We start from the raw sequence: 26715 nt of genomic DNA on the forward strand, positions 1-26715 counted from the left end.
TTTCTATACAATAAACTTAAAAGACCTATCCAAATACTTTCGTGTCATTTAAGATTTTGTTCCATACAATTGATTGAACAGCCCTGTCAATTAAAGCTTGGGCATCTTAAGATTTGGTTGTTAATAGTTATAACAGTATTTGACCTGTCTCTGGAAGATTTTGTAGGACTTTAAACTCACTCTAAGAATCTGTCTGGAGAACAAAGGAAACTATAATTTGCTCAGTACCTATTACATGAGAGAATCTAAACTGTGCAGTCTACATTGCTTTTTTCTTTTATGGTTTACAATTACCCAGAAAGTGAGCAATATACCCATTTTATACATGTGGAAACTGAGGTTCAGAGATACTCTGACCAGCCTCTCATTTCATAAGGAAAACCCTAGCTAACATCCTCCAAAGTACAAGCCCTTTACAAAGGAGGATTGGAGATTGCTGGCAGCTTTTATGAATCTATGCTGTCCACGTTTAACATGAGAAATTGAAAGCTGACCGTGTGTTCTTTTCAAAAATCTCCAAGGAAGCCGGCTGCAGAGACTTCATGGATAACTCATGAGAAACAAAATGCTTTTGTGGAATAAAAACTGTCTTTATTTCAATGTTTTTTTTTTTCTTCTTCTTCTTAACAAAAGACAAAAAAAATCTACCACTAACACTTAAGAACCCTCACAGAACAGACGTCTTCAGATTGGGCTGTGTAGACTACGAAGGCAATGGTGACAGCATTATGGCATTTTGGCCTAAGAAGTTAAAGAGATGTAATGAACAGCTGGGGATTTCCGAGGCACAATTGTGTGACACAGGAAGCCCAAGTGTTGCCCACCCTCACCGAGGGCAGCTGCTGGGCTCGGGTTTGTTAAAGCAAATCTCATCCCTCGCCTTCAACCAGGCGGGTGTCACCAGCTGCTGCAGCGCCCGCGGCAGCCCTCTCCTTTCCACCCCCGCACGCCCGCCAAGGCCAAAGAGGCCCCAATGCGAAGGCGCGCGCCCTTGGCGCATGTGACAGGGTAGGGGAGCAGTTTTCTTCCTCCCCTCCCCCTGCTCCAAACCCCACCTTCTCCGGAGAGGCTGCAGCTTTCTATTGCGCCATCACCTGAATGACCTTTGTGCCAGCCAATCAGAACGTGACGCCTCAAGTAAGACCCGCCCCCTGCTGGTCCTCAGGTTCCTTCCCGCTCACACCGGAGTCACTTCCGAAGAGAGAGAACCGCCATGAAGAGAGAAGGGGGTGCCGCCCACCTCTGCTCCGACAGTCTCCCCGAGTCCCAGCAGCAAGACGGCAACCACGCACCCAACTTCTCCAGCCACAGCTCATGCCGCCGTCGACAGCGGCGCCGACATGACAAGGCGCTGCATGCCCGCTAGGCCAGGTTTCCCCTCATCCCCAGCCCCGGGGTCGTCGCCCCCGCGCTGCCATCTGAGACCCGGTAGTACCGCTCCTGCTGCAGCGGGAAAGAGAACAGAGAGTCCTGGGGACAGGTACCGTGCAGAGGGCTTGAGAAGGGGCCGGGTCGTGGGGGCAAGGGTACAAGGGGAGGACTGCAGACGGCCGCTCTTCCAGTTCCCGCCATCCTCCGCGAGCTCAGGCCTTGGCGTACCGGGGCCAGGCAAACCTCTGCCCCGCCTCCGCGCAGGGGCTTCTGGGAGTTGGAGTTTCCTTTTCTGTAGTTGGGCAGCTGCTCGATGGCTACGGAGAACCCGCCTTAGGTAGAGCGTGATTTTTGTCCTTTAAGAAAGCTTGACCCGGGGCCCTAACTGCTTAATGCATATTTAGGTCGTTTTTGGTATATTCTCAGTTCTACTGATCCTAGTGATTTAGTAGTATAAACCTTTTCTATGTTGTGGGTGAAATTATGTAAGATGTGATGAGAAAAACCCTTCCACGAATTACTTTGTAGTGCGGTGGACACGCTAATTCATGCCTAAAAGAACATACAAATTTGGAATGTGACATGTTTTCTCTTTGAGTAACTTTGTGCCTCTCCAGGAGGCCAATTTTTTTGTAAAGGTTTTTGTGGGAGCTGTGTAATGAGATGGGGAGTTTTATCAAATGACATCCTCTGACAATAAAACATGTTTAAATTCTCTACGAACTTGGTACTGTCTTTTTTATTTTAAGTTTAAAAGCCTGTAACAGAAGTTTAACAGTAAATTCATGTTCTAATATTGTGGTATAGGTGCACAATCCCTTATCTTAATTCTGAAAGCCAGAAAGCTATGAAAACCAAATGTTTTCAGTAGGTTTGGCACCATGTCTTGCTTGGCAGCCAAACCTGACCACGACTAATGTAAGGCTGTTTATGGTCTATACCCCATTAAGTGTGAATATTCATAAATTTTGCTGGAGAAATATCAATGGTTTCATTACAGGTTGCTGCACCAGACCCCACTGGGGCCTTTACATAATGCATCCCAGTTATCCCTTTTCTAAAATCCGATAAAGTCAGAATTCTGAAACACTTTTGGCCCCTAAAAGTTCAGATAAGGGTTTGTGAAGCTGTTAAAATTGGCTTTTTTAACCAGTTATTTATAAATAAGTATGTATTTCTGTACATTTGAACTTAGGGAACTATTACCTCTTGAAAGTTACATTCCTGGTTATTTTACAGGTTTCTTGTGTTTTACCCCAAACCATTTTTCTCTTTCTGATCTATTAATCTTTCTGATATATTAATCAAAAAGGAGTCTCAGATCTAATATTTTAGGGAAGAGATACAGTGTTACATATCATGTTTAGTAATTAACATAAAATGTATTTAGTATTAACTTGTTTTGAATAAATTAGCTGCTTCTGGGTCCTTTCCCATCTTTCCTGAACACTGTAACAAGGCATCATCATTCTCCCCTTTGCAGAACCTCTAGCATTTCTTCCTTTACTCTTTGGTGGATTTAATTTGCCCAATATAATTTATTTTATGTAAAAAAATGCATATATTCTTCCATAGCCTGTCACTCATATTCATCTCATAGCCATTTAGTTTTTCTACCAACATCTCAAACACAGTAGAATTTCAGTAAACCAGTAAAGATGTGCAGTGCTTTTCTATCATGACCAGTAAAGTATACAGGAAGCTTAACCTTCAAGGGACTTGGATTGTTCAAGTTTTCACAGAGTATTCCAACCTCATAGTAGATAAATGTTTAGGTAAGCCAGTAGTCTACAGCTTATTCTCTTTCAGTAAAATGAATTCATTTTAGCAAAATTTGCCATAAAGTTAATTTTTGCCCTGCATATAACATCCCCCTTTGTGCAGCTGACAACTCTAAATAAATGAACAAATCAGAATACAAATTCTGCTAATGTCCTATTTGATTTTAGTATTATTGCCACTATCAGAACTTGATTGGATAGTGAAATTCAGACTTTAGGGTACAGAAATCCTTAAAAATTAAAGCAATTTGTTTTTTGTTATTTTTGTTAACTTTCTTCCTTTTTTCCTTGTCTTGTGTTTTTCCCAGGCAATGTGTTATCTTTGTAAACATCTTGAGGATTCTTAGATAAAAAATTAAGAATTTGAAAGTACTTATTTAGTTGTTAAGGCTCATTCCAATTTCTGCTGTTACTTAGATTAACATTTTACTGTAGTATGTAAAGAGAGTAATAGAAATTTAGTATTTGATCCTTTCTGCCTTTGTCCTGCGCACTCCACCTGCCTCCCCAGATCAACTAAATCAACTGTGTTGCCATTCTTCCATCTACTGTTCTACTCTTGTTATGAGCATCTGTTCAGGTTTTACTCCATTTTTGTAATATCCATTATTCAGCATGCATCTATTGAGTATTATTTTGTACCAATCCCTGGAGAGGTCAACAAATAGGATCATATGCCTGTCCCCAAGTTCTTCCATTCTGCCATGCAGCAGTGAGCATTTTACTTCTAAGAAGTACTCTGTACCAATTCCTTGGGTCTATACTATAGTCTTACCAGTTTAGTATTATGGATTATGTAAGCCTCAGTTGTGTTTCTATAAATAAGGTCTTATAGGAAGTGATGAATTATGTTTTCAACTTTTTTGTGAACAGCTTAACAAAGCGTGATTGCCATTGTCAGAACTTGATTAGTTAAACCAGATTGTGAAATCCAGCCTATGCTTTATTAAATATAAATCTTACATTCTCCATTTAATCTGAATTACTGAGGTTTTAATATTTGCTATGTGATGCTATATTAGTTATGCTTTTATTTTCAGGAAGCAGTCAATTATAGATTTCTTCAAACCAGCTTCAAAACAAGGTATGTATACTGTTAATGACATTTTTTATGGGATATTTTGGGGACAGGAAAGGAGATGGATTTGACATACTCTACACAATTTTGTTTGATTAAACATAGTGTTCAAAATTGAAAATAGAATGAAGATGCAGTGTTTATTTACAAAGATAAACTTAAGTTCTAAATGTCATGAAGAAAGTCTTTTTGTTATGCTTTCTTACATTTAAAATGTTATTCCAATCAATAATACAATGTTCATAATGCATAGTATTTTGATTCTCTAATACAGTAACCTACAGAGCCATAGGAAGGTACATGATGTAGCAAAAGGGAGCTTTATGACAGTTAGGCTCTTAACAAATCATGCTTTAATTTCTCTTACACCCCTCCCAATAAAATGTGTGTTATCCAAATATTATTGGTTTGAAAATTTTTGTAGTAGCTTTAGAATAATTTAATTTAGCATTTTAAATGAGAATAATTGAGATAGATACTACTTTTTTCATTTAGAACAATTCAAGACATGCAAGAGATGAAATATTAACATAAAATGTGTTATTTTTAGTAACATGCAATTTGTATATGTTTCAATTGGCTATTTAGACAGACATATGTTGGATTCTCCACAAAAATCAAACATCAAATATGGAGGAAGTGGATTGTCCATCACTGGGACAGAGCAGTTTGAGAGGAAACTTTCATCACCAAAAAAATCTAAACCCAAAAGGGTACCGTCGGAAAAGAGCCCTATTTTAGAAGCTTTCATGAAAGGTGTTAAAGAGCACCATAAAGATCGTGGTGTACATGAGTCACGTCGGCCTTGTGTGTCACTAGTCTCCAAATGTTTATCCAAAGGAACAAATATCTATGTTCCCTCTTCATATCGCTTGTCAAAGGAGATGAAGGCACTAAAGAAAAAACATCGATCTCCAGAGAAGAGAAAGTCGCTGTTGATTCATGAAAACAGCAGGGAGAAGAATGATAGAGAGCGAGACAAGACCAACGCAGACTCCAAAAAGCAGGCCACAGTGACAGAAGCTGACATGTTCAAGAACAGCTCTAGAAGTCTTAGCAGCAGAAGCAGCCAGTCCAGGCACCAGCCAGGAGAAAGTGCACTGGGAGCTAAGTTCCAGTTGTCACTAGCTTCTTACTGCAGAGAACGAGAACTAAAGAAGTTGAGAAAGGAGCAAATGGAGCAGAGAATCAACTCAGAAAATTCTTTTTCAGAAGCAAGCAATCTTTCCTTCAAATCCTCTAGTATAGGAAGAAAATGTAAACCAAGGCAGGAACAAAGTAAACAAAATGATGTCATACCTGGAAAGAGTAATCTTTCAAACCTGGTATGTGCAATAATTACTGAATTAGCTTTGCTACTGGTATATCATTTTTGCAATACTGAATTTAAAAGTATTTAATAACTGTTACATCACATTGGTATCTTTCCTTAAAGAAATACTGATGCATAGTTTGTATATATGTTGTTATCATTGAGTTTCCTCCAACTGCTTCAGTGAACTAAGTAAAGCAGTGTTCTTGCTCCTAATTTTTTTCAGACCAAGGACAAAGATCTTTTTTAATGAGAAAAGTAAGCATTCTTTTTTTTTATTTTAAGGCAAGTACAGTCATTTTTAAATTGGGCTCTGCTGATGGGAAATACTTAGGAATGAAAAATCTAAAAGAGTAGGATTACATAGCATTTACATTGTATTAAAAAAATAAAATAAAAGAGCAGAAAATGGTTTAGAGCTGTGGTTCTCAAAATGTGGTTCTTGGACCAGCAGTAGTAACATCACCTGGGAACTTGTTAGTAATGCAAATTGTCAGGCCCCGCCCCAGACCCATTAAACCAGCAACTGTGGAGGTAGAGTCCAGCAATCTGCAGTTCATCCAATTCAGTATGACTCTTAGGAAACTCAGAAGTTGATGGTGACTTAGAAAACTGTCCAGATTCATCTTAATCTCATCAGATTTTTCTTTTCAGAATAGACCACATTTAGATTAGCATAAAAGCTATCACTTTCTTCTACAAAGTCAAGTTGTTAATCTGAAATTGCTTCTCTACATACAGAGCAAATAAAGGAAGATCAGATGTCAAGAAAGTGCAATGTTAATAAGGTGCTAGACAATTTTAAGACCAGATAGACCAAAAATAAACCAAACTATGACATTGTTAGAGTGAATAGAGATTACTGCATTGTATATTACTGAAAGATATATTTGTAAATGTATACCCTAAGCCTCATTTGCAAGGAGTTTGATGCTTTCACCAGTGAGATTTGCTAATGATTAGTAGAGGTTAGTAATATATGGCCCATTTTTAATAAGATTTCTGTGTGTGGCTGTGCATTAGACCTTAAACAGAATTATTGGAGAGTGAGTTGTATCCATTTGATTGGCAATATTAGGGTTGTGATTTCTTTATCAAAATAATAATACAGTGTCTAATATAATATTAATCTGGAGTTATTGATATAAATCTCTAAATTAGCATTATGAAAACTGACTTCATTTTTAACATTTTATGATACAAATGCCCCTTTTTTGATAAAACTTAAGACCTTTCAATATTTTATTATCAAAGTTAAACTTTTACCTCCAAATATAGGTGCTTGCTTTATTTAATCTAGAAATCTATGTTTAAATGTTATGAAGAAAAATTCACATTCTTTACTGCCCCCAACTCCTAATTATTTTTTTTTTCTCATTTTGCTAATAGGAAAATGGACATGTCTCAAGAAAAAGATCCTCTTCTGATTCATGGGAACTTACTTCAGGTAGAATCAAAATTAAATTTCTCAATTCCTATTAATAAATAAATTTGCTACTTTTGGTACTACTTAAAAAGTACAAATTTGTTTAAAAATGTAGTTCCCTTCCTAGAGGTGAATTGAGCATCTCATATTAATTAGGACTTTGGTAAAATTATATTCAAAAAGAATAGTCCTTAAATTTAGTATGTATAATTTGTGATTTGTCTTTAATCTTCTCTGCCTTCTTCAAGAGTTCCTAACACTGTGTTTCTCATATTGGCATTCAGTGTTCTACTTCTGAATCGTTGGCTATATCAAGAAGCATAATCTTACATTCTTGGAATTGTGGACTATCTGAGGTCTTGATATTATGTTGAAGATGCTTTGTTTTTTTTTTTTTTTTTTTTTTTTTTGAGACAGAGTCTCACTTTGTTGCCCAGGCTAGAGTGAGTGCTGTGGCGTCAGCCTAGCTCACAGCAACCTCAAACTCCTGGGCTTAAGCGATCCTACTGCCTCAGCCTCCCGAGTAGCTGGGACTACAGGCATGTGCCACCATGCCCGGCTAATTTTTTCTATATATATTTTAGTTGTCCATATAATTTCTTTCTATTGTTAGTAGAGACGGGGTCTCGCTCTTGCTCAGGCTGGTCTCGAACTCCTGACCTTGAGCGATCCACCAGCCTCGGCCTCCCAGAGTGCTAGGATTACAGGCGTGAGCCACCGCGCCCGGCCTGAAGATGCTTTGTATAAGGTTGAAACTGTTACCATATCCAAGATAGTGTTTCCCAATATTTCAAATACAAAGATCCCATTTTAATAGCAAATTTCAAGGACATCCACATGATATTTTAGTATCTATTGGATGAGAAAATATATAATAACAAACAGCTACTGTTAATTCAGTACTTCTTAAAGTATCTTTCCTTTCTTTTGTAACTAGAAGATAGAACATTAAAGTTGAAACACTGCAGAAATTTGTAACACAGAAAATGAAAGGCCTCCAGAAATAAAAACTGTTAATAGTCTGGGGTATCAGATTTTTTTTTTCCTGCTATAACTACAAAGTTTGAAAAATGAACTTTACAAATTCCTACATTCAATGAGGTACATTAGAGATAATGATAATAATAGCCAAAATTTATACTATGTCCTATGCCCTGTTCTATATGCTTTTAATTGATTTGATCCTCACAATCTTATAAGGTGGTTTACTTTAGAGATAAAGAAACAGAGGTACAGAGAGAAAGTTCTGACTCATTCTTCAGGTTTCACGTATTACTTCATTTTATTTATATTTTAGAGGTGCATTGCATTTGACCAAGCACTTTCAACTGTTAAAATCAATCTTCAGCCAAGGCTGAAACCATATTTTACCATCATGGAAGCAACTTCTAGGATACAGGAATAAATCTGAAGTTTTATGTATTTTTTGTTCATTTAATTTTTACAGTGTTGATTTTATGATCAAATTTTGGTGAATTTTGACATTATTGTACAGGAACAATAATTTCTCAGCCAGGAGATTGCTCCTGTATTCACTGTATTGCACATTTGTCGTACTAAATAAATGATTACTTTGCACTGAAGTGAATGGAAGAACAAAATATTATTAGGCTAGTTCTGCAAGTACAAGGGGCTGTTGCTCATGATATTGCCACCAAGTTATTCAGTTTTTGTCTCTGATAATGACAGGATAAAAACAAAATTATTCTCTTCATTTCCAGGATTTGCAAATTTCATCAGTGGTGGCTGAAGTAGTTTCATTTATATAATTCCACATACTGAAGTTTTTTTGTGTGTGTTAGGAACATTCCAGTTCCACTCTTTTAGTTATTTTGGATCATACCCTAACTTACTGTTGATTATAGTCACTTTGTTGTGCTATCAAATGTTGTTCATTCCATCTAACTACATTTTTGCACCCATTAGCTATCCCTACTTTACCCCCCCTCCCTGTTGCCCTTCCTGAATAATTAATTTTAAGAATGAATTAATGAAGCATCACATTTTTAAGCACAATGTGAATTTTTTTTTTTTTTTTTGAGACAGAGTCTCGCTCTGTTGCCCGGGCTAGAGTGCCGTGGCGGCAGCCTAGCTCACAGCAAGCTCAAACTCCTGGGCTTAAGCGATCCTCCTGCCTCAGCCTCCCAAGTAGCTGGGACTACAGGCATGCACCACCATGCCCAGCTAATTTTTTCTATATATATTTTTAGTTGTCCAGATCATTTGTTTCTATTTTTAGTAGAGATGGGGGTCTCGCTCTTGCTCAGGCTGGTCTCGAACTCCTGACCTTGATCGATCCTCCCGCCTCAGCCTCCCAGAATGCTAGGATTACAAGCATGCGCCACCACGCCCAGCCCCACAATATGAATTTTTTAAAACTGGTTGACTAAAATATATGTGGCTATTAAGGTGCTTCTGGGTCAGGCTATAATAAATATAGACAGTGTTAGGCCAGGCACAGTGGCTCATGTCTAATTGCAGTGCTTTGGGAGGCCAAGGGAGGAAGATGACTTGAACCCAGGAGTTGAGGCTGCGGTGAGCTATGATGATGACACTGCACTCCTGCCTAGGAGACAGAGCAAGACCCTGTCTCTTTTTTTTTTTTTTTTTTGAGACAGAGTCTCACTCTGTTGCCCAGGCTAGAGTGAGTGCCGTGGCGTCAGCCTAGCTCACAGCGACCTCAAACTCCTGGGCTCAAGCGATCCTCCTGTCTCAGCCTCCCGAGTAGCTGGGACTACAGGGATGCACCACCATGCCCGGCTAATTTTTTCTGTATATATTTTTAGCTGTCCATATAATTTCTTTCTATTTTTAGTAGAGATGGGGTCTCGCTCTTGCTCAGGCTGGTCTCGAACTCCTGAGCTCAAACGATCCGCCCACCTCGGCCTCCAAGAGAGCTAGGATTACAGGCGTGAGCCACCGCGCCCGGCCAAGACCCTGTCTCTTAAAAAAATTATTACATATATATATAGAGAGAGAGAGAGAGACACACACACACACACACACACACACAGAGCTTGTATTAGTTTGCTAAGGCTGCTGTAACAAAGTACCAAAACCAGGGTGGCTTAAAACAACAGAAATTATTGTCTCATAGTTCTAGAAGCTAGAAGTCTGAAATCAGGGTATCAGTAGGGCCCTATTCTCTCTGGCAGCTCTAGGGAAGACTACTTCCTTACTTTTAGCTTCTAGGAGTTTACCTGCAATACTTTGCATTCCTTAACTTGTAGCTGCATCACTCATCACATAGCATCTTCTGTGTATTTTCACTTTGTCTTCCCTCTGTGCATGTCTGTCTCTGTGTCCAAATTTCCCCTTTTTGTAGGGATGCCAGTCATACTGCATTGGGACCCACCTTATTTTATTTTAATTCCATTATGCCTATATAAACCCTATTTCCAATTAAGGTCACATTCTGAGGTACCAGGGATTAGGACTTCAACATATCATTTTGGGGGAACATAATTCAACCCACAACACAGCTGAAAACTAGAGGCATTCACGGGAAAGAGGAAACAGCAATTAAATACTTGGGTAAAAGACTTGGGCAAATTTTTTTTTTCCTTGACACGAGGAACCAAATTTTTTTTAAATGAGAAAATTTATCTGCCTTCAGTTTTAAAGTATGATACATTTAAATGTAGAAGTGTTAACATTTCAGGAACCAGGTAATCCTAGGTCTAAAAGAGTATCCACTTTGAGGAGAAACGCCTGTGGAATCCTTTCCTTGGTACAGATATGCAGTTATTTATGTTTTAGGGAGTGACACTTTTAATTCTGTTAAGGTAATAAACTTTTCATAGCTTTGGAATGAAAATGAACATTTGTCATTAGCTTTAAATTTCTTGGACACTAGTATTCATCTAGTTGATAAATGATAATATTAACTCTTTTTCCTTATTCCATATGTGGTGAATAATCTCAACCTGAACTTTTAGAATTTAAACATTTCATCAGGGTGTTCTAGACACCGAGTAAACTTTACTAAAATAGGAAAGTATACTTTTCACTAATCTGGCAAAAATTAAATTTTAGCAGGCTCTAAGCAGAATAAATTCCCTGACAAAAGAAAAAGGAATTCTGTGGACTCAGATCTGAAAAGCACAAGAGAATCCATGATACCAAAAGCAAAAGAGTCCTTCCTTGAGAAGCGTCCTGATGGACCACATCAGAGAGAAAAGTTTATAAAACATATTGCACTGAAGACACCTGGTGGTGTGTTGCGCTTGGAAGATATATCCAAGGAACCAAATGATGAAACCGATCGCTCCTCTGCAGGCTTGGCACCTTCAAATTCTGGCCACCATTCTTCCAGGAATAGTGACCAAATCCGTGTGGCAAGTACCAAAGAGACTAAGATACAGAAACCCCACTTACCTTTACCTCAGGAAAAATCTGCAATTAAAAAAGCTAGCAACCTTCAGAAAAATAAAAGTGCTAGCTCTGTGACGTCAAAGGAGACAAAACCTCTGCCTTTACTTTCCCATGTTCCAAGTGCTGGTTCCTCTCGGGTACCATTAAATGCTAAAAATTGCACTCTTCCAGTTCCTAAAAGAGATAAAGAGCGTTCCTCATCTAAAGAATGTTCTGGGCATTCTGCAGAATCCTCCAAACACAAAGAACATAAAGGAAAGACTAATAAGGCTGATTCTAATGTATCTTCAGGGAAAATTTCTGGGGAATCTTTGCGTTCAGAATATGGCACTCCTACAAAGTCTCCCCCGGCTGCTTTGGAAATTGTGCCATGTATCCCAAGCCCTACAGCACCTTCAGCTGAAGTCCCTTCAGATAAAGAGAGTTCAGGAAATTCCAATGCAGGTAGCAATGCACTGAAAAGAAAACTAAGGGGTGATTTTGATAGTGATGAAGAAAGTTTAGGTTACAACCTAGACAGTGATGAGGAAGAGGAAACATTAAAATCACTGGAAGAAATAATGGCTTTGAACTTCAATCAAACTCCTACAACTACAGGAAAGCCTCCTGTTCTTTCTAAGGGGCTTAGATCTCAGTCATCAGACTATATGGTAAGTAACTCTGTGACATTTATCTTTACTTGAAGAGGGAAAGATGGATTGATTAGTGAAAAGAGGGATAGGTTGTTAGAACTTATTTTAAAATTCACTTTTTGTTACAACTCATAATTAGACTAAAACTGGTATAATTCTTGTTTGGTAAATAAGTTCCCATATCTTTAGTTTTATTACCGTAAATCAGTGGTCTCCAAACTTTTTTGATCTCAACACACTTCTATTCGTAAAAACAATTTTTGAGCATGTATCTCAATATATATGTATACTTAAAGATTATATACATGTGCCACTATAATACTGTTTACTTTCTAAAACGTGCAAAAACAGAATTTAAAAGAAAGAAGAAAAAAATAAGTATTTTCCTATAGAAGTTATGTAGAAGTTACTATAGACTAAGTTCTACTGGAGTTTCTATAGAAGTTCCATATAAATAGAAGTTCTATTATTTTCTTTCTGCACCCCAATGGATCACCTTGCACACCCCCTGCTTTGGAGACCACTGCTGTAAATGAAGGTAGAGTGTAGAAATGTTGTTAATTGTGGTGTGCAATTTTATTTATAAAATGCTTCATTCTATCTTGGGAGTAAACTAAATTAAATTCTAAGATGTCTGTAAAATTTGGTGGGGAAGGTATTAGTATTCCATGGGAACACCTAAAAATTATTAGTTTGATTCCACTAAAATAGAACTTAAAAGTAAAGACAAGGTAGCCACAGAGCCCTTGGGTGTTTGCAGTCAGATCCTAAGCCTAGCAGGGCCTTCTAAGTAGTGGATTTCCTTATAGATGATAAAATCAAATTGCCTACAGTGCAAAATACTAGATGTAAAGCATGATGATGAAAATTCTTCTTTAAGAAAGGTACCATCCTGGCCCAGGTTATTAAAATAGAAAATAGTCTCTGGTACTCTGAATAACTTAAAACATTCCAGTTCTTCTACTAATTTATATTGTAAAGTATTTCTAAATTTTCTTGTTTTAGGAACATGTTCATACTGGCACATATACAAATACTTTAGAGCGTCTAGTGAAGGAGATGGAAGACACACAAAGGTTAGTTAGCATCAAGGTTAATTTGCTAATTTTAACATTCTCCTTGTTTGTGTGGTTTTTTATTCCTTTTTTTTTTTTGAGCACTTTATACTTTCAATTTACCTTTTAAAAAAATGAGAAGTTAGCATGCATTTTGTGTTAGTACCATTATAATAGTTCTTCTGTTGTCAATTGTGTTAGAAATAAGATATGCTCTCTTGTTCATAGGGTGGATCAGGAAATTCAGGTTTTTATAGTATATACTGCATTAAGTAATGATATACATTCCTTTCTGTTTGTCGCAATTAGTATCTAACGGCTGAAATTCTTGATCAAAAACATGGGTAGAGTTTTTTGTGTTTTTTAAGTGTACAGTTCAGTGACATTAAGTACATTCACATTGTTGTGTAACCATCACTACCATCCAACTCCAGAACTTTTTCTTCTTTCTAAACTGAAACTCCATGCCCATTAAACAATAACTTCCCATTCTCCCCTTCCCCGCTAACCTTAGCAACTACCATTTTACTTTCTGTCTCTATGAAATTGACTATTCTAGGTCCCTCATATAAGTGGGTTCATACAGTATTTGCCCTTTTATAACTGGCTTCCTTCACTTAGAGTAATGTCTTCAAGGTTCATCCATGTCATAGCATGTATCAGAATTTCCTTTCTTTTTAAGGCTGATCATTCTACTGTATTATGTATATAACACATCTTGTTTATTCATCTGTCAGTGGACACTTGCATTGCTTCTACTTTTTGGCTATTGTGAATAATGCTGCTATGAACATGAGTATAGAAATATCTCTTCAAGTCCCTGCTTTCAATTCTGTTAGGTATATACTTATAAGTGGACTTGCTGGGTCATATGGTAATTCTCTTTAATTACCACCACACTGTTTTCCACAGCAGCTGCATTATTGTACATTCACACCAATAGTGTGTAATGGTTCCAATTTCTTCACATCTTTGCCAACACTTGTTTTCTTTCTTCTTTCTTTTTTTTTTTTTTTTGATAATAACTATCCTAATGGGTGTGAAGTGTTATCTCCTTGTGGTTTTGATTTGCATTTCCCTAATGATTGATGATGTTAAATATCTTTTCAAGTGCTTATTGGCCTTTTGTATAGCTTCTTTGGAGAAATGTCTTTTCAGATTCTTTGTCTGTTTTACATTGGGTTGTTTAGGGGGATTTTGTTGTTTGCAAAGGGAGAATTTTTTAAATATTTGTATGAAGTTATTCTTGAGGAAAAACGTAAAGTTAGGATGAACACCCCAACCATATACATATTCACACACAGAGAAATCAGAGAGTTGAGGATCATAATGAGCCTAATGACATTTATATGACTAGTTGCAAACTGTGTTTGCTAATGAGAAGGGGAAAAATATATTCCTTATTAATTTAGGGAATATCCTTGAAACTAGCCCAGAGAGCTTCACTAAAAGCTCAGCTGACTTGATTATGTAGAATTTGGTATGCGTTATGAATCTCAAACTCGATAACTGAATAGCTGACTATAGGAATTTTACAATTATTAGGTCAAAATTCTTTCCCTCTCTGAATTCAATTAGAGAAATTGTGTTTCTATTATAAAATTCTTTAAATGTTTCATGAATTCATGTGATCTGTGATGTGAAATCTGAAATTGTTTATTTAAAATTGAGCATTGCACAGACCAGAGGCAGAAGTGCAAGTTTTATCAGATCTTCTTTTCTGTAGCGATAGAGCAGTACATTTACTGGTCATTTACTGTTGTATACTCATACACTGGGAATAAGAACCTTGGTTAAAGGCAGGAGTGGTGGTGCATGCCTGAAGTCCCAGCTACTGGGGAGGCTAAGGTGGGAAGGTCGCTTGAGCCCAGTAGTTCAAGATTGCAGTGAGCTATGATTGCATCACTGCACTCCAACCTGGGCAACAGAATGAGATACTATCTCAAAAAAAAAAAAAAACAAAAAAAAAACCACAAAAAAAACCCAAAACAAACAAAAAAACAAAACCGCAGCGCTCTGGGAGGCCGAGGTGGGTGGATCGTTTGAGCTCAGGAGTTCGAGACCAGCCTGAGCAAGAACGAGACCCCGTCTCTACTAAAAATAGAAAGAAATTAGCCAAACAACTAAAATATATACAAAAAATTAGCCAGGCATGGTGGCACATGCCTGTAGTCCCAGCTATTCGGGAGGCTGAGGCAGAAGGATCACTTGAGCCCAGGAGTTTGAGGTTGTGAGCTAGGCTGACACCACAACACTCTAGCCTGGGCAGCAGAGTGAGACTATGTGGGGGGGGGGGGGGGGGGGGAAGAACCTTGGTTAAAATAAGTTAATCTTGGAGAGGTGGTATAAGCAAGGACTCTGGAACTAGACTCTCTGGCTTTGAATCCCATCTCTTTGCATTGCAAACTCTTGCAAGTTACTTAGCTTTTCTGATGTCTGTTTCATTATCTATAAAATGGGTAATAAACTACTATATGGAGTTCTTGTGAGGATTAAAAGAGTTAATACATAAAGCCCTTAGTACAGGGGCTGTCACATAAGTGCTCAGTAAGTGTTAGGTATTTTGATGATCATGATGACAATGACAACAACTGCTGCTACTAGAAAGCACAATTAACATTATCAGGTTGTTGGTCTGCTAGAACCCAAATGAGCGTTAAATATTGGAAAGGATAATCAAATTAGTGATGTTTATTTCTTGCCATTTTTTTTCTTTCCCATTTTCTAAATGATTTGCACAGATAATTCTTGAAGTCCTAGCTATAAAGAAATAGTCAAGTCTTTTATGCAATGTAATACTATACTGGTAGCTGGGTAAAAAAGCCTAAGACCTAAAATAGACCTTGTGTGTTTTAGTAAAAATTGTGCATCATGATATATTTGGGAGACATAATTTGACCTGTAGTATAACAAAATTTGTCATATAACGAGGTACTTAATAAGGGTTTTCCTTGGTACTGCTTTTAGATAAAAACTAAAGATTTTTATTTTTAGGGTAAACTATTATATATATATATATATTTTTTTTTTTTTAATTTAATTTAGTGGGGTTTTTCTTGAGACAGGGTTTTGCTCTGTTGCCTGGGCTAGAGTGCAGTGGTGTCATTATAGCACACAGCAACCTCAAACTCCTGGGCTCAAGTGATCCTCCTGCTTCAGCCTTTCTAGTGGCTGGGATTATGGGCACATGACCCCATGCCCGGCTAATTTTTTAATTTTTGTAGAGACGGGTCTCACTTTTGCCCAGGCTGGTCTCAAACTCCTGGCCTCAAACAGTCCTCCTGCCTGAGCCTCCCAAAGTGCTAGGATTACAGAAACTATTTATTATAGCATTCTTCTCAATTCTTAGGCTAGATGAACTGCAGAAGCAACTACAAGAAGACATAAGGCAGGGCCGAGGCATTAAATCCCCAATCAGAATCGGAGATCAAGACAGTACAGATGATGAGGATGGCCTCTTGGAAGAGCACAGGTACAACATTTTTCATAATGTATTTATGCCCCTATTAATTTTTTACATTTTTTAGTTGTTTTTATAAAATAAATGAGCTGTTAATGGCCATTTACTTACCGAATAATCTTTGATGGGTTTGTAATCCATCTGTGATGGGTTTGAAAAACAGACGTTAGGGCCAACTTACATCTTTTGTCTTTTCTCCTGGTTATTGTTCCTTTTCACACGGACACATTTAGTGGCTCTTGAATAACTATTAGCAAAAAGTGGTAGAAGCAAAACATACTTTTTCTCACACTAGCCTTCTAATTTGGGATTAACATTGGTTTTAAAAAATAGTTTTCTTTGCACCCAGCTTTGATGTACAAAACTATGTGTAGTGTAACTATTTGGTATTCATTGACTTCGTTTGCGTTTCAGGGAATTTCTAAAGAAATTTTCAGTTACAGTTGATGCTATTCCTGATCATCATCCAGGTGAAGAAATATTTAATTTCCTCAATTCTGGAAAAATTTTCAATCAGTATACCTTGGATTTAAGAGACTCTGGTTTTATTGGACAAAGTGCTGTAGAAAAGCTTATTCTTAAGTAAGTAGAAAAATAGACATGTTACTTTTTTATGTGTAAAAAATTACTCTAAAAGACTTCTGAACAATGTAATCTTCTAAAAGGTTAATTTCCATTATGATCTATCAAGTTTCCTAATCCTCGTATTACTACTGCTCTTGGGTTTTCTTATTTAATTATAGCAAGCAGTGTAGGATAGTTGTTTGGCACATTACATGCCTTTATTAGGTAGGATTAAGATCAGTATGTAATAGTGGTAACTGTCAAAATAACAGTGGCTTAAACAAGAAGTACATTTCTTTCAGCAATTGGAACTGTTGAGAAACAAAAAAACAAAAAAAAAAAAAAAAAGAAAAGAAGAAGTACATTTCTTTCTTATGTGAAAGAGATGCAGAGGTAGGAAGTCCAGGGCCAGTGTGTTGGTTTCACCACATGTTTCTTTACCATTCTTAGCACCTGGAGCTTCCAGATGGTGTTGAAGCTTTAGCCTTTATGTTCAAATTCCGATAAATTCCACATAACATTTCTACTTATGCTTAATTGGATACAGGTTAGTCAACAGGGCCACACCTGGCTACAAGGGAGGCTGGGAAGTGATAGTTATTTGAGGAGCCAGTGTTCTCAGCTAAAAATCAGGATTCTGTTATTAAGAAGAAAGGTAAAAATAGGTGTTGGGATGGGCAGCTAGTAGTCTTTACCCAAAGTGGTCTAATTTCTCTAAGTGCGTGACATCTCAGGTCTAAAGAGATCATATTAATTCTGGCCCTGAGTTTTATGAAGTATATCCCCAAGCTGGCAAAAGCAGATGTCCTGAGACTTGATAGGGTCTCTTTCCACACTGTCAACAAATGTAGCTTTGTCAACCAGATAAACGTGGAGCCAAGCCAACAGATTGGATCAGTTGTAGGCCATCAATTGTATTTCTTTTATGAGCAACTCATCCATATTGGTATAGAGTCCACCTCCATGGACCAAGGGTAATATGCTTGCTCATTTCCCTGATTACATCAGGTGTGGTGCTGGTAGTGGTAGAAGTGTTTTGCCATGAAGCTAACAGTTGTATTGATTTTACTTTATTTTTTCAGATCAGGAAAAACAGATCAGATTTTTTTGACAACACAAGGTTTCCTTACCTCTGCTTATCACTATGTCCAGTGTCCTGTACCTGTGTTAAAGTGGCTGTTTCGGGTAAGAGAAATGTTTGGAGGGTTATAGTTGCCTCCTACTGTATTTCCCAGTCAAAAACAAACTATTTTAAAGTATAATTTTATTTTCACATTACTAGAGAAAAAGTTAACCCTGTATATCAAACCCATGATTTCAGTGGGTGAGAATGAGGCAAAAAGAGTTAATATAAAGAGATTAAAAAGGAAATGATAATGTAGACAGTTGTACAGGATAGTCAATAATGGTAGTTGTGCCTGAGACATTGCATCACATCAGTTAATACTATTACAGTTATTTTTTAATTCAGTTTTTTTATAACTTGTCACTAACTTGAAGCTCATTGTAGTTAATTTTGGAAGAGGTCTTCTAATGCTTACATACCTAAATTTCTTTTTAACTTTTTTTTGTTTATGAGAATACCTATATATATATTTTTTCAGGATTTCTAATTAGTATAATTTCTAATTAGTATACTAATATTTTCCCATTTGTAATAAATGTATTGGGGAGTGTAAATCCAACTATCTATTTTCCTCCTTCATATTTAATACTTATATCACTTAAATAATTATCTTAATTTTTGTTTTATTTAAGTGGTAACTTTTAAAATATCAGTGATATCATTGATTTTATGTGTGGAGTCCTAGTGTTACTCTAGATACTTTGGACCTTCAGGCAAAAAACATCATTAACATAGAATTTTATTGCCCTTGACATTTGTATCATCAAGAAGACATCCATTTAAGATTAAATACAATGTATGTGGTCAGAGCTGGGAGGCTATGGAAAGGCTTTTCCTAGTACAGTAGGTTCTATAGCTACAAGAACTGTAGTAAGTGCCCAGTTAGGTTGGAATTATCCTCATTGCATGGACAAGAAGGATTATGAATGATAAAAGTTGTTCTCAGGTTACTAGAGTGTTCACTTTAATAAACTCTTAAATGTATGAATAATATATATTAGAGGAAAAGGATTCATAGTATAAAAGGATCCATTATAATATGTAAATGTTATCCCAGAAATCCTATAAACAAAAAGGAAAAAAAAAAATCAATGATACCAGAGAACTATAGTTATTATATGTGAAGCTGTGAAATAAGAAATGGGAAAAACATATGGAGTTTCTCCTGGGGGCTTTAAGATAGCATTTCAAGGAATCTTGTATTTGGTGAGAACTGAATAGATATTCTAGTACAGCCTTTCATTTTTTTTCATTTAGTTGGCATTTTTGAGTGCCAGCTGTACCAGGCACTGGAGAGAACAGCAGTGAAAAAATCAGTGTCTCTGATCTCATGAAGCCCATGTTCTAGTATAGATGAGACAGACAAGTGTGTGTGTGTGTACATTTATAGATATATTGTGTCAGATGATAAACACTGTGAAGAAAATTAAAGTAGGCTAAGGTAGATACAGGGAGTGCCAGGGTGGAAAAGTTTGCTTTTTGTATTTTTTAAATTTTTATTTGTTTTGAGACAAAGTCTCGGCCGGGCGCGGTGGCTCACGCCTGTAATCCTAGCACTCTGGGAGGCCGAGGCGGGTGGATCGCTCAAGGTCAGGAGTTCGAGACCAGCCTGAGCAAGAGCGAGACCCCGTTTCTACTAAAAATAGAAAGAAATTATATGGACAACTAAAATATATATAGAAAAAATTAGCCGGGCATGGTGGCGCGTGCCTGTAGTCCCAGCTACTCGGGAGGCTGAGGCAGGAGGATCGCTTGAGCCCAGGAGTTTGAGGTTGCTGTGAGCTAGGCTGACGCCATGGCACTCACTCTAGCCCGGGCAACAAAGTGAGACTCTGTCTCAAAAAAAAAAAAAAGACAGTCTCACTCTGCCCTGGCTAGGGTGCAGTGGCATCATCATAGCTCACTGCAACCTCAAACGCCTGGACTCAAGCAATCCTTCCTGCCTCACCCCACCAAGTAGCTAGGGCTACAGGTGTATGCCACCACGCCCAGCTAATTTTTCTTATTTTTTATAGAGGCGAAGGTTTTGCTGTGTTGCTCAGGCTGGTCTCAAACTCCTGAGTTCAAGGGATCCTCCCACCTTGGCCTCCCAGAATGCTAGGATTACAGGCATGAGCCACCTTGCGGGGCCTGCTTTTTTTTAATATAAGTTGATGATGGTCTTGCTGTTAAAGTGAGATCTGAATAAAGTTATAGCTTATCAGTGTCACTGCTGAAATGTTCCTCCTCCCCTCACCCTTGCTCCCCCAAATAAAGGACACATCCTCCAGATAGGTCTGCCAAACCTTCAGTGAGACTCTTACCTATCTAAAGAAAGTGATGGAATGAGCCTTGCTGCTATGTGAGAGGAGAACATTTTAGGCAGAGAGAACAGCAGGTGGTGCAAAGACTGTGAGGCAGGAGCAGTTTTTTCAGTGGTTAGGAGCTCACTATTTGGACCCCAGTAATTTTTTTTTTTTTTTAACAGGCTTAATTAAATCAAAATTTGCCTCCCTATGTTTTTTATCTAGTGGTACTAATTATCTTTTGTACAGCTTCCCATAATAAACCTCATCAGTCTAACAGTCTTTCAGTTATTTTAAAACAACTATCATGCTTCCCCACACTAAACATTCTCTTGTAAAAGATAATAAATTTCGAATCCCTCTTACTGTCCTGATCATCTCTTTAAATGACCTTTAGCTTGTCAGTGTTACTCCTAAAGTGTCTCCTCCATAAATGTACATATGTTCCAGATAAGGTCTGTCTTACCAGCAGTCCAGTGAGCCTCTTACCCGTCTACCCCACCCACATAATTGTAATGATTATGATTCAAAACTTCATTTGCTGTCATGCCAGGGCTTCATTATTCTGTAATTGTATGTATTGTTTCTTAAACCTACAAGTAAACCTACAAGTAAACCTACAAGTAAGACTTTGCATTTATCTATCTTAATTTTGTCTTATTGTTGTGGGCCCCAATCATTATAGCCTTTAAAACCCTAATTACGACATATACAAGCATATCTTCATTTAAGCAGTGTGTTATACTCTTCATATTTATTCTTCGAAAACCAACTAATAATCATTCAGTAACCACTTTCTCTGTGTAAGACACTTTGTCTTGTTTCTCCCTTTCAATTCCAAGTCCATTTTCATACTGGAGAGGCTATATTAACTTTTAAGCATTTTTTAGAAAGTATGTCAGAATTCATGCCATAGTCCTAACTAGTATTTTGTAAATTTAATTGTTAAAATGTAATAAAAATGTTTGCATTTTTGTGATGTTTATCACGAACATCTAAATTTATTGTAGTAGACCAGAAAGAGTTTACTTTTCTTTTACAGTTTTCAAAAGGAATTCATATTTGATTGTGAAAAGTTCAAATGAAATGGAAAGGAGATTAAATTTTTTTTAGAAAGATGGCTGAACTCTTCCCAAGTTCTGATTTTTAGGATCTGTTACATGTTGGTCAGTGTTTTCTAGAGTGTTCACTGCACACAAAAATTGCTATGTAACTTAACATAAACAGAAAATGGGAATATGTTTCATAACTTTTTTGTCTCAGGTAACAATAAATTTATTGAATTTTTCATCACAGAGTATAGATATGTTATCCTTTTTAATGGCTTTCTAGTATTCTTTTGTCAGGCTATACCATGATTCATTTATTTAACCCAATCTTTTTTTTTTTTTTTTTTGAGACAGAGTCTCACTCTGTTGCCCGGACTAGAGTGCCATGGCATCAGCCTAGCTCACAGCAACCTCAAACTCCTGGGCTCAAGTAATCCAACTACCTCAGCCTCCCAGGTAGCTGGGACTGCAGGCATGCGCCACCATGCCCGGCTAATTTTTTTCTATATACTATTTTTAGCTGTCCATATAATTTCTTTCTATTTTTAGTAGAGACAGGGTCTCGCTCTTGCTCAGGCTGGTCTTGAACTCCTGAGCTCAAACGATCCACCCGCCTCAGCCTCCCAGAGTGCTAGGATTACAGGCGTGAGCCACCGTGCCCGGCCTAACCCAATCTTAATTGATAGACATTAGATTGTTGCATATAGTTCTTTATACATTTATTTAAATATCTGAAATGACTGTATTGCCCACCTAGAATTCATCACCACCCCTTGCAGAAAAGATTGTTATCTAAACTTTGTCCTGTAACATGTCTGTGAATAGTGCTGCCTCCCAGTGGTGGAGCTCAACAATGCAAGTATAGATAGCAAAGACATTTTTTCCCATAGTGTTTGAAATGACACAGGCCATATTCCTGATTGAAAGCAGAAAACGGAGTTTGGGTTATTCCTCCTTACGTTTTAGATATAAATTTATTATGATATACGGCTCCTAAGCAAAAGAGAAAGACAGTAAAACAGCAACTGAAAGTACTGAAAAAACAAGAGAAAGAAAGCACTCTCTATAAACCCACTTTAAAATTACTTTTATTATGTTTTTTTAAGATTTTTTTAACTTGAGATTTTGTTCCTAGAAAATTGTCTTGTAAAATTTGTATTGTCTCTACATCTAAATTTCTGTATATAAAAAGGCTAAATAGGCCGGGCGCGGTGGCTCACGCTTGTAATCCTAGCACTCTGGGAGGCCAAGGCGGGTGGATCGCTCAAGGTCAGGAGTTCCAGACCAGCCTGAGCAAGAGCGAGACCCCGTCTCTACTAAAAATAGAAAGAAATTATCCGGCCAACTAAAATATAGAAAAAAATTAGCCGGGCATGGTGGCGCATGCCTGTAGTCCCAGCTACTCGGGAGACTGAGGCAGTAGGATTGCTTGAGCCCAGGAGTTTGAGGTTGCTGTGAGCTAGGCTGATGCCACGGCACTCACTCTAGCCCGGGCAACAGAATGAGACTCTGTCTCAAAAAAAAAAAAAAAAAAAGGCTAAATATATCAAAATATAAATATGATAACTTTGCATAAATATTACCAAATTACTTTAAAATTTTTACCAAATTGCACTCACTAGCCTAAGACGCTTACCTCTTTTCTAGTACTCTTGTAAACACTAGGTGTTACCAATATTCTTGATCTTTGCCATTTTTGAAGTCAACCTCAAACAAATGATACTGGTTTTTATCGCATCTCTTGATTACTAGTGATATTGAGCATCTTTTAAAAAGTATATTAGGGCTGGGCGCGGTGGCTCATGCCTGTAATCCTAGCACTCTGGGAGGCCGAGGCAGGAGGATATCTTGAGGTCAGGAGTTTGAGACCAGCCTGAGCAAGAGTGAGACCCCATCTCTACTAAAAATAGAAAAAATTAGCCGGGCATGGTGGTGCATGTCTGTAATCCCACCTACTTGGGAGGCTGAGGCAGGAGAATCACTTGAGCCCAGGAGTTTGAGGTTGCTGTGAGCTAGGCTGACGCCACAGCACTCTAGCCCAGGTGGCAGAGCAGGACTCCATCGCAAAAAAAAACAAAGAAAAGAAAAAGAAAATATATTATTATATTAATTTGTATAATTGTATCTTATTTTTTCAATTATTTTTACTGGTTTATGGTTTGGTTTTTGCCTCTGATGTGATCAACCTTAGTAGCCTTTTCCTTTATGGCTTTTTGGTTTCATGTCATGATATATTAGAAAGATATTTTTTGATAGTTTCAGTTGTTATATTTGTCAAATTATAAATGGAAGTTGTAAAAACAAGCAGCATGTTAGAATGTAAAGAGTCCTGATGCTGGGCCTAGCCACAGTGGCTTGTGCCTGTAATCCCCACCACTTAGGAAGCTGAGGTGAGAGGATCACTGGAGCCCAGGAGTTTGAGACCAGCCTAAGGCAACATAGCAAGACTCCTCTCTAAAAAATTGAAAAAATAAATAATAATCTGATTATAGTGGCACGCACCTGTAGTCCCAGCCACTCAGGAGTCTGAGATGGGTGGATTGCTTGAACCCAGGAGCTTGAGGCTGAGGCTGCAGAGAGCTATGATTGCATCACTGCACCCCAGCCTGGGCAACAGAGCAAGACTCCCTCCCAAAAAAGAAAAAAAAAAACAGCCCTGACTTCAGAATCAGACCTGGATTTAAATTCTAAAAAACCTTCTCCGCATGTCACATTGGGCATGGTATTTAATCTGTCTGAACCTATTTGTTCATATGTGTAATAAGTACCACTTCATAAGGTTATTGTAAGCATTAAATGTACATAAAACACCTTTATATGTGCCTAACAAAAAGTAAATGCTAGTGGTTTCTTTCTAATACCCTATCGTTTATCTACTTTTGCCAGATGATGTCCGTTCATACAGACTGTATTGTATCAGTGCAAATTTTAAGCACGTTAATGGAAATAACAATTAGAAATGGTAAGTATATAAATTTACTATAATTTAAAGTATGTATTATATGGAATAAAAAATTATTTCTGTATTCAAACATCCTTAGTAATGAAATGAAACTCGGAAAATGAGTATTAGCATTTTTCTAGTTGCATAGAGAAAAGGGGTATATGATCTTGCAAGTGGCGACTCTTACCTAATATTTACCAAATCATGGCTTACTTTGCTGAGTAAGTGGAAATAGTTGCACAAAATAAATATTTATTTGTTTAGCCAATAATTTTAATTGGCTTATTGGTAAGCAACAGTATTGTACTGATAATGCACTAAGACATATTGAAAGCATCCGTTGCAGAAGTGTGACAGTTGCTTTCTCATCTTTTAGAGGCCCAATAATAAAAGAAGTTTTGTAGTTTACCTGTTTTATCTGTTTTGGGGATTGGTACTATCCCAAGCCACTGAAGGGGATAAAATTTTCCTGTGTTATCAGTAGCTGGGATGTTATTGCTAGTCATTTCAAAATGTTTTGCCTCCTTCTAGAGTTACACCATTTTATCCATCACTCTCAGATATTTTCTTCATAAATGTCATTTTCTTCATATTCATCTGGAAATCTTTAATTCCTATGATCATTGTATAACTTAACTATGTTGTTAGCCTATAATTAGCAGCTGTCATTTCTATAAAATTATTGTAATAATCCATGTTTCACATGCAGACTGTCAGCTTGCAAATGTGGGGTTTGTACACCAACAATTTGGAAAAAAATATTTTCTTCTGTTAACTAGATACCTTCAGTGACTCACCAATTTGGCCCTGGATCCCATCATTGTCTGATATAGCAGCTGTGTTTTTCAATATGGGGATTGATTTTAAATCCTTGTTTCCTCTGGAGAATTTTCAGCCAGACTTTAATGAAGACAATCTAGTGTAAGTTTTCTTTTCATAATTAACTCTAAAAACATCATTTCAAACAACTTTTACATATATTTTCAGTTAATTTATTAAGTTCAAGATTCAGTCTCGAATTTCTTTAAATCTCTCAAAGTTGAGATCACTCTTTTTTTTTTCTTTTTTTTTTTTTGGAGACAGTCTTGCTCTATCACCCCAGGTAGAGTGCAGTGGCATCATCATAGCTCACTGCAACCTCAGACTCCTGGGCTCAAGCGATCCTCCTGCCTCAGCCTCCTGAGTAGTTGGGACTACAGGAATGCGCCATGACACCCGGCTAATTTTTCTGTTGTTTAGTAGAGATGGGGTCTCACTCTTGCTCAGGCTGGTCTCAAACTCCTGAGCTCAAGCAAACCTCCTGCCTTGGTCTTCCAGAATGCTAGGATTACAGGAGTGAGCCGCCACACCCAGCCAAGGTCACTCTTAGATATGTTTTTAACATCTGTCTTAATCTAAAAACTGTCATGATGTTTAGCAGAGAAATAATAGAAACATTAAGACTGTCCATTGTTACTTAACACTGTTTTGGAGCTCTTAGCCAAAGCAATTAGACAAGAGAAAAAAATAAGAGATAATAAAAATTGGAAAGGACTTATTAAAAGATTGGTTATTTGTAAAAGTGATTTAATCTATACATAAAAGCCTAAGAGTCAGCTGAAAAACTATGACAAATAACTAAGAGAATTTGGTATGGGTGCCAGGGTATAAAATTAATAAAGAGACATCAATAACTCAGAGATCTGGATGGTAACTAGTTAAAAGATACACTGGAAGAAAAGGCTTCATTTACAATAGTAAAAAAAACAAAATGAAATATCTAGGAGTAAACTTAACTAGAAATGTGTGAGTGTATAAAACATTACTAAGGGACAAAAAGACCTTATTAAATGGAACAACATACCATGCTTTCAGATATGAAAGTTCAGCATCATAAATAATAAGAAATGTCTACAAGATTTTTGCAAGCGGGGAAGGGAATTGCTTCTACACAAATGATGCTAAAATCATGGGGAAAAAATAAGTAAGACTATCCAGGAAAGTTATGAGGCAGGACTGGCCTCAGCAGATAATAAAATAATATGGTACAAGTATGAAGATACAAAGCTCCATCAGAGCAAAATAAAGAAATCCAAGGTAGACCCAAATATGTGCAGGTATTTAATATATACTAAAGGTAGTATTTAAAAAATAAGGAAAGAGTGAGCTTTTCAGTATCTGGTGTTTTCAAGAATCTGGAAAACCAGGTAGGCATCTGGAAAAAAAATTTGGATTCATACCTTAAACTTGTAGATAGATCAAAGATTTAAGTGTATACA

The 26715-nt window shown here is 37.2% G+C and overlaps 1 protein-coding gene across 2 annotated transcripts in view; it reads left to right on the forward strand.

The window, feature by feature from the left end:
• Positions 1-1190: 1190 nt before the first annotated feature.
• Positions 1191-26715, forward strand: part of SLF2 (SMC5-SMC6 complex localization factor 2) — a 44430-nt gene continuing 18905 nt past the window's right edge. Inside the window, exons 1-11 of one of the 2 annotated variants that reach the window (XM_069460446.1) lie at positions 1191-1480; positions 4193-4236; positions 4819-5555; positions 6932-6989; positions 11004-11992; positions 12980-13050; positions 16379-16501; positions 16904-17071; positions 18136-18238; positions 24400-24475; positions 25237-25378. In XM_069460446.1, coding sequence (XP_069316547.1) covers positions 1341-1480; positions 4193-4236; positions 4819-5555; positions 6932-6989; positions 11004-11992; positions 12980-13050; positions 16379-16501; positions 16904-17071; positions 18136-18238; positions 24400-24475; positions 25237-25378 — 2651 coding nt within the window. In that variant the 5' untranslated portion in view covers positions 1191-1340. The remainder of the gene's footprint in view (positions 1481-4192; positions 4237-4818; positions 5556-6931; positions 6990-11003; positions 11993-12979; positions 13051-16378; positions 16502-16903; positions 17072-18135; positions 18239-24399; positions 24476-25236; positions 25379-26715) is intronic. The other variant, XM_069460447.1, reaches the window with a different exon arrangement.

The sequence above is a fragment of the Eulemur rufifrons genome, chromosome 28 (assembly GCF_041146395.1).
Source record: "Eulemur rufifrons isolate Redbay chromosome 28, OSU_ERuf_1, whole genome shotgun sequence".
NCBI lineage: Eukaryota > Metazoa > Chordata > Mammalia > Primates > Lemuridae > Eulemur > Eulemur rufifrons.